We start from the raw sequence: 8211 nt of genomic DNA on the forward strand, positions 1-8211 counted from the left end.
ATTATTCATTCTGTTTCTTATGAGTGTTCTTGTGAGGGTGGTCTTATCCAGTAGCACCGCCCACTTTGGAAATTGGGGTGGGTACTTTCTAGACAGCCAGCAAAGTTTGACTACCATAACTCATGATGATTTTTTCGGGAATCCGGGTTGTTTAACACGAGTGTAGCCTCCTCTTTCTTCCCCAGAGAAGGCATTAGTGTGGCCAAAGCTATCCCAGTATAAAAAAAACAAATTCTGAAGATAATTTTACTCACCTCCTGTAAAGCTGTAAAGGAAAGAGAAAAGAGAGAAATAATTATTAGTATCATTGCACTGATCTATAGCAGTGATTAACAAATAGTCTATAAAATTGGCTTACCTAATTAAAGGATCAAGTATATTTTTTATTAAGAATATTCTAATGACTTGGAAATTATGCAGGTCAAAAGTATGGCAGGGATCAGCAGGGTGATTTGTTTGCAATATTAGTATGTAAATATATTTTGAATTAAATTGTTAATTATTTACTATTTTATAAACACTGTAAAATATTAATGTGTCTGAAGGATATTTCTAATGCGTAGTAATTAAGTTGGTTAACTGCATAGGTGGATCGCTGAATGTGAGTAAGATCAGTACATTGATGAGGAAATAATTTATAGTTCAGATAGTTTTTGATACTTAAAAATCCAAAAAGGGAAAACTTAGGGAACTATGTTACTTAGACTTTTTTTTTAATAAAAGTTATGTAGTTGTTCATTCGGTTTATACCTTTCTTTTTTTTTTTTTTTTTTAGCTTATACCTTTCTTAATGTCCTTTTTCAAAAGGTCTGATTTGCAAATTAGTTACTATGAAAATGGGGCCATTTGGACATCTGAAATTTTGCTTTAAATTGGTTCACTTAAATTAGGTAAGGTCATTCTACCAATATGTATCACTTTTGTCCCTGAGAAGGAATTGCCCAGTATAAATGGAAAAACTGTGGATTAAAGATGTTGAGAATTAATGGGAAAAGCACACTCAAGTAATATCCCCCCCTTTGCCATAATTGCTTTAAGTCCTTAAAGACTGAATTCCTCTCCTACGGTATAAAAATTATAGGTTAACACAGGATATAAGGGTGGCCAAGCTGGCAACAAGATGAATCACCCCTAAAAATTGCTTTAATTAGGTGGCCAAGAAGTGTGTCATTTGGAGTGAGAACATCTGTTGCAATAGTCACAATTCAGGAGGGTGGACCACATCCAGCACTGATATTTAAGGGCAATTTTTGAGAATTACTTTTAAATTAGGAAAATGATATGTTTACTTCATTGTGTCCATCAGTAGGAAGAATAATTATGCCCAGACTTGATTAACGGAAGTCCTTATGATTTTGGAAATTTGCCTTTTAATTACTCAGACTGAGCCATTTTGAAGAAATGTGTGTTTAGTAAGTTTTATTCCAGATTGCAGTTGGCTGTTGGTCAGAAGGTGAGTTGCCTTTTGTATCTTCAGACTTCCCTAGGTCTGTTTTCATCTTTCCTTTAGGAACCAATTTTTCCCCCTATCCCCAGATCTCATAAAAAACAAAATTGGGGATGTGAATTTGCTCTATACAATTATTCCTTAATATCCACAGTGTGCATACTAAAAGTGGACAAAGGGAGAAAACACACACACACAAATGCATCAACAATGATGCAATGGTAGACACCGTGGCATGTGGGCGGAGCAAACTTTTTGGAGTGTTGGGTGTGGCCAGACACCCCTCATCCCCTATCAAGTTGATATCTTTGGTAATTAGGCAGCCATTTTCAAAAACTGACTGATTTTCTTCATTCTATCTTGACAGGCCTAGTCATAAAACCTATGGCTGGAAGTGGCCTCGGAGTCCATCTAATCCGCATTCCGCATTTTAGAAAAGGCTCAGTTGGACTTGCCCCAGGTCACGTGGTAAATTAGTGGCAAAGTCATTGGAAAACCCCGGTCTCTTGAGCTTCAGATCCGTGTTGATATTTTCCAACTTGCTGTGTTGAGAATGTCTGATTGTCATTGAGCACATGATAAAGAGGTGACTCTCAGGCTCAACAGAAGGCAGAAGAGATATTAATTAAAGAATGTTTCCATTTCCAGGGCCAGATAAATTAAGAAGCTAATTCTACTCTTCAGAATGTATCCATTCCAAGTAACATCATTTTCCCTCCCAGTGTGTCCTGGACACTGGGAGGGAATGCCTTCAATCAGAAGTGCAGGTCACCTCTGTGTAAACCTGTAGAGTCTCTCATGGGGATTCCATTAGCGTAAGGCCTGGTCCCCTGTGCTTTCATTGTCCTCCCTCCAGAGGGCGCCTCAGAGTCATCATCGTCCTCCAGGCGAGCCTTAAACCGCCTAGAAGAGAAAAGCCCTCAGGGGGTGAGTTCTTCATTTCTAAATTCAAGGGCTTTCTAAAGCAGGCCTCGAGTTTTACAAGGTGGGCATCAGTGCAGTCAAGGGCCTGCTAGTTGCTAATACCTCATCCTTAGGAAAAAGACGTTCTGCTCTCTTTGAGCTTCCCTAATCAGAGGTTCCAGATCAAATTAAGACTCACTTGAGTGAGAGAAAAGTTCCCTGACTTTTGGCGAGGGTTGAGCCTTTTATGTTTTCATTTCTCAAATAATTTCCACGTTTCTCAGCCATGCCTGCGTTTCTCTACATGCCAGGGAGCCTTCCCTCCAAGCTGCCCGTAGGGTTTACTTTAGGTTTCCTTTTTTTCAGACCAGGGTGCCCACCCATCTAACCTTTCTCCCCCGTCTGCCCCAAACAAGCCGAAGGCACTTACATTGGCATGTTGCTAGGCACGAAGTTACTGCAAGCAGCAACAAAGTCCGCGTATCCACAAAGCTGAGCATGTCTACCACTTAGACATGCAGACTCCTTGTGTCGCAGAGCCCCTGGGTCACCGGCGGAGGTATCACCTGGCGGGCGCAGGCATGCAGTCGTGGCCAGTACCTCCAACTTAGCTGAACCCTCCTGCCGCCTTGGTGCTAAAATAATAAAGCCCGGATCTGCCCTATTTATACGGCCAAAGTTTCCCTGGCCCGAGGGTGCCTCCAAAAGCGCCTCCACCAATCGTAAGGCTGGGGCTGGGGGCCCGGGCAGCCACAGCTGGGAGGAGACTGCGGGGGCGCAGAGGAGGGAGCGAAGGGGGGAGGGACGTGGCCACGGGGCTGGCTTCTTAAATTGGTTCCATTCTTTTTGAGGACGTGGACACTTTTGAGGCTTTCAAGGGGAAAGTCTGACTCGCAGTCTGCATACCTCCGCCCTCCCCATCCCCCCGCCCTTCCCCGCCCTTTCCAAGTTTGGAAACACTTTTGGACACGTCGGAGCGCTCTGCAGACACCGACGTGGGCAGCCTGTGCAGATCCCGGGGCAGCCGGGCAGCGGCGGAGGGGACCGGAGCCCGGAGATCAAAGCGGGAGCTGTCCAGCCCGGCCTCACCTTGTGCCCTGCGGGCCACCCGCCGGGGGCAGGGCGCCGGGGCGCAGAGGAAGCGGGGAGGAGGGAGCGGGGGCTCGACAGCGTGGCGCAGCCGGAGGCCGCCCTCCCCCTCCCCTGCCCCCGCCCCCGCCCGCGCCCAGCTTTTCTCCAGCTTTAGGGCGTGTGTGCGCCCACTTTTTCAGCAGTAACGCTCTCTCTCTCTTCTGGCTCCGGGAGAGGGTGAGAGGGGGGTTCTGTGTGCGCAGGGTCGGGTGGGAGCCGGAGGACCGCACCGTGGGAGAGGAGGGGGGAGCCCCGAGGGGTAGCGTGGCACTGAGCAGGGGGCGGGGGCGGGGGCGGGGGCGGGGAGGATGTGCTTTGTGCACAGTAGACCAGACCCAGCCATCAGGCAAAGTCGATGGCTCCCGAGGCCGAGTCTCCTCGCAGAGGCTTTGGAGATTATCTGGCCCTGCGAAATGACTGCAGTTGACGACCTGGACGCCTCTCTTAACGGGGGTGGGGGTGGGGGGGTCTCCCCTTTCTGAGGCTGGAGGGGAGAATCCGTCCTCTCCCCTACAGGTTTCCACTCTCCACCTCCTCTTCTCCACGGATGCCTTGTCTGGATTTACCAGCTCCGTGTTGAGCCTGGACTCATCAGATAACTTTCCAGGGGGTGCCCCCAATGCCTCTGGACCTCCGTGTGCATTCAGTGATCTCTCCCCTCTTACGGGCAACGCCCGAGCACCTTCTTGACCTCCATGGGGGTCTCCTCTCTACACCTTGGGGGAAGTGCCTAGCCCATCTAGAGGGGCTTCCAATTCCATTCTGAGATGGGGTGTCTTCTCCGGTAACTACCCAAGCAGCGCCCTCATCAATGTATATATTTACTCTCTCCTGAACACCCAACTTCCTTCTCCTCTTTAGGGCTCATCCCATTCTCTGCTCCCCACCAGGGAGAGGAGGAGCTGGGACCTTGACCCTGAGGGATTGAGGTTGAAAGGACTCCTTGAGAGGTCCTGAGAATTGTGAAATACTGGGTGCAGTCAACTTCAGTGGACCGCCCTTTCCCCAACTCTCCTGAGATGTCATTCCGGGCCCATAGGGCTGGGGCTGCACCTCTGCTCGTTCTGCACCCCCAATAAGGCAGTCAGGTGCTACTCAGAATGCCAGGGGCTCCCAGAAGTCAACGCAAAAGGGGCATCTTTGGGTCAATTCCTGCTGTGCCAAACAGAAGTGAGTGGGCTGCAGTTCCTTGCTTTTTCTTCTTCTTTCTTTCTTTCCCCTATCTCTTCCTTGATTTTTTTTTTTTTTTTTGGCTGTGCTTTAAGGAAGAATTTCTAAGTTAACTCCATCAGCAGCTACTATAAACCAAAGGGACTGAATATTCTTAAACTGGTTGCTTCCTCTAAACTTAAAACAGGTTAATGGAAATAAAAGGAAACAAACAAAACTCATATAATAAACCCCTCTTTTATTCTAATTAAGGGTACTGACTTGGGAGATAATGTGGAAAGACGTTTTGAAGTAACGTGGAGGGAAGGAATTTGAAAGGGTATCTGGTCAGTTCTAGGAGGATGTTTACAAGGAGGAAGCCGCGGTCAAATCTGATAGTTTAAATCAGAGAACATTTTGTGGAAATGCAACTATAAATTCTTTCTTAGCATAAAAAATGCTCAGCTAGTTTTTGAAAACTAGAGAAATATCAGCTCAAGCACACATTTATAAACTTAAAGGAAAAACATCTCTGCAGAGTAAACTGATAACTTGAAACACATTCCTGGAAACTGATGCAAATACCAAATGCTGCCCCGGCAACTTCCCTGCTGATGTGGCAGGGTTTGAAGCAGGCAGTCGTCAGCGATTGGTAGGAGGCCCTGGAACTAGACAGAACAATGAAGATGGTGAAAACTGAAGGAGAAATCTTTTTTAAGCGTAACACTGATTGCAGTCCCAGCCATTTTAATACATTATTTTGACTTGTACTCATCACTCATCACTCATTGGGGAAGATAGTGTTTACAGTCAGATCTCTGTAAAATGTTTTGTGCCACAAACAGAGAGAAGCTTGTTGTGTCAACAGGGGTGGGGCTGGGAAGAGAGCTGACCCAAACCCTAAAGGACAGCCCTGGTGATGGCTGCCGTGGTGTGTGAGTGTGGGGGTGCCTGGCGCCTGGGCTGGTGGCTGGGGACTGAGTAGGGGGAGAAAAGAGTGAAGGAGTGGATGAGGGAGACCTGGGGTGTGGGGTGGAGGAAAGGAGGCAGAGATCAGCCTTCTGCTGCTTGACCGTTATCACCTGGGTTCCCACTCCTAAAGTATTCTGTGCTGCAAAACAGATGGGCTCCTCAGCTCCCTACAGCCCACAGTTTTCAAACTGGGCCACACCTTAAAGTATGACATGAGTGTCTGTCTGCCTGATAAAGGGATGTGAACAGCCTGATAAAGCCATGTTGTCTTACACATTGATTCCTTTCTTTTCTTTGATCAGAGTAAGCATCTGACTAAGGTCTCCTTTCAAACATTTGTGGAGGATCCACTCTGGAAAGCCCCCAATACTATCCTATCTCATTCGAGTTTGAGTTTGAGTTGAGTTGTTTGTCAAACAATTGCTGACAAGGTATTAGCAAATAATTAAGGTAGTAGCTAACATGATTTGAGGACTGACTTCTCTCTGTGATATCTGTTTGGAAGGCATGGAGATTCCTGCCCTACATCCAATCAGTTGGGTTATTCAGTTCCTGCTAATCATTTAAATATATGTTCATTCATGTAATATTTAGTGTTGTACCAGGCACTATAAAAGTTTATAGCTGTGAAACAGAATGTCATGGTCATTGCCCTAAGGAGGCTGATAGTCTGTTGGAGGATAGAGAAGAGCGTGGAGAGTACTGCCATGGGGGGAGAACAGGATGCTTTTGTGTTTATGAGAGGATTTAAGATGGACACCTAATCTAGACTCTCTAGGTAGAGTCAAAGAGGGCTTCCTGGAGAATATAGCAAGCTCAAGCCTTAAATATGAATAAAACTTAGAAGAGATGGGGGAGAGATCCAGGTACAGAGGCATTAGAAAATGTGGCAGTTCTGAGGAATGGAAGCATTTTGGCAGGGTAGGATTATGGAGTCGGGGTGGGGAGAGAGAGGGAAAGAATAGAGGAAGAAGCTAGAGATGAGATTGGTGGATTTAGCAGGAACTAGATCAAAAAAGAAAAAGCATCTTTAAACTGTATTTTGGTGTTTGTGTTTTCTAAACTGTGCTACAGAAAGTGTTTAGATAATTTTAAGCAGAGAAATTATGTAATGAAAGTGCATCTAAAAAGATGGTGTCAGCTGCAGAGGAGCTAGTTAGGAGGCTGCAGCAGTAATTCTGCCAGAAAACAATGGTGGTTGGGACCAAGGTAGTGCCCTTAGAGTTGGAAGTAGTCTGATGTTTGGTTGGGGGAAGCAAGGGAGAGGGAAGACTGGAGGAACAGTCACCAGTTCTAGCTTTAGCAACTGACTGCCTGGAGGCATAGTACATTGAGGTGGGAAACATCTGAGGGGAAGACTTGATTGAGGTGAGGGAGGAGAGGATGAAGAAGCCAAATCTGAGCTTGTTCAGTGTTGGGTGATTGTGGACCACCCAAGAGGATGTGTTCATTAGAAGATTAACTACAGGGACGCCTGGGTGGCTCAGCGGTTAAGCATCTGCCTTTGGCTCAAGGCGTGATCCTGGAGTCCTGGGATCGAGTCCCACATTGGGCTCCCTGTACGGAGCCTGCTTCTCCCTCTGCCTGTGTCTTGTCTCCCTCTCTCTGTGTCTCTCATGAATAAATAAATAAAATCTTAAAATAAAAAAGATCAACTACATAGTCATATGTACATATGGACAAAGGAGTCAAAGACATTAGATTACTGATGTCATGGTAGACAGGATGAAATCCTGTGTGTGTGTGGAAGTGGACAATAGGAAGAACCCAGGACAAAACTCTGAAGGGGCTCAGCATGTAAGCAATAGACAGAAGAGGAAAATGCATCCTGGTGACTTAGAAGGAATAGCCACATGGGATAGGGGAAAACCGTAGCATCTCCACCACAGAAGGCAAGGGAACAGGTTGTTTAGGGGAGGAGAATATAATTTTTTGGTGTGCTGAAGTTTCATGTGTTTCTGAGAGATCAAGTAAAGGCTAAACAGACTACATCAATTAGCAACCCAGAGGTCACCTGTGATCTTGATGAGCTGGTTTCAATGGAATGGAATCAAGCTATGAGAAGATGGAAGAGTGAGGTAACAGACACATCTGGGGTAGAATTGAAGTTAAATTGGAGTATAACAGAAGTAAGGAGAAAGCTGGGGTATAGTTTATGGATGATGTTAGGATTCATATGGAAGAGAATTATATATGTTAGGGACTTTATGAAGCAGATATTTAATCTTAACACAAACCTCATTCTTTCTTTCTTTTTTTTTTTAAGATTTATTTATTCATGAGAGACACACAGAGAGAGGCAGAGACATAGGCAAAGGGAGAAGCAGGCTCTCTTTAGGAGCCCGATGGTAGACTCAATTCCAGGACCCCAGAATCATGACCTGAGCCAAAGGCAGACACTCAACCACTGCACCCACCACCCAGGCGTTCTTAGGAACTTCATTCTAAAGACTTCCATTGAAATGCTCTTCTCCTTCAGTTGTCCTACATTATATACCTCCTCATTTGCTTTTTAACATTGAAGCAAGGAGCAATCAAGTACTTGTAGATTTTTTTTATTTGATAATGAATGACCATTTTTTCTTCAGGACTTCTTAAAATGTGTAGAC

General features: G+C 45.6%; 1 protein-coding gene across 1 annotated transcript in view; it reads right to left on the reverse strand.

Annotated features, from left to right (window-relative positions):
• COL1A2 (collagen type I alpha 2 chain) overlaps positions 1-3201 on the reverse strand; it is a 36029-nt gene extending 32828 nt beyond the window's left edge. The window contains exons 1-2 of the mRNA XM_072784129.1: positions 2781-3201; positions 255-265 (exon numbers count right to left, since the gene is read on the reverse strand). Coding sequence (XP_072640230.1) covers positions 255-265; positions 2781-2850 — 81 coding nt within the window. The 5' untranslated portion in view covers positions 2851-3201. The remainder of the gene's footprint in view (positions 1-254; positions 266-2780) is intronic.
• Positions 3202-8211: the final 5010 nt, after the last annotated feature.

The sequence above is a fragment of the Canis lupus genome, chromosome 18 (genome assembly GCF_048164855.1).
Source record: "Canis lupus baileyi chromosome 18, mCanLup2.hap1, whole genome shotgun sequence".
In the NCBI taxonomy this organism is placed as follows: Eukaryota; Metazoa; Chordata; class Mammalia; order Carnivora; family Canidae; genus Canis; species Canis lupus.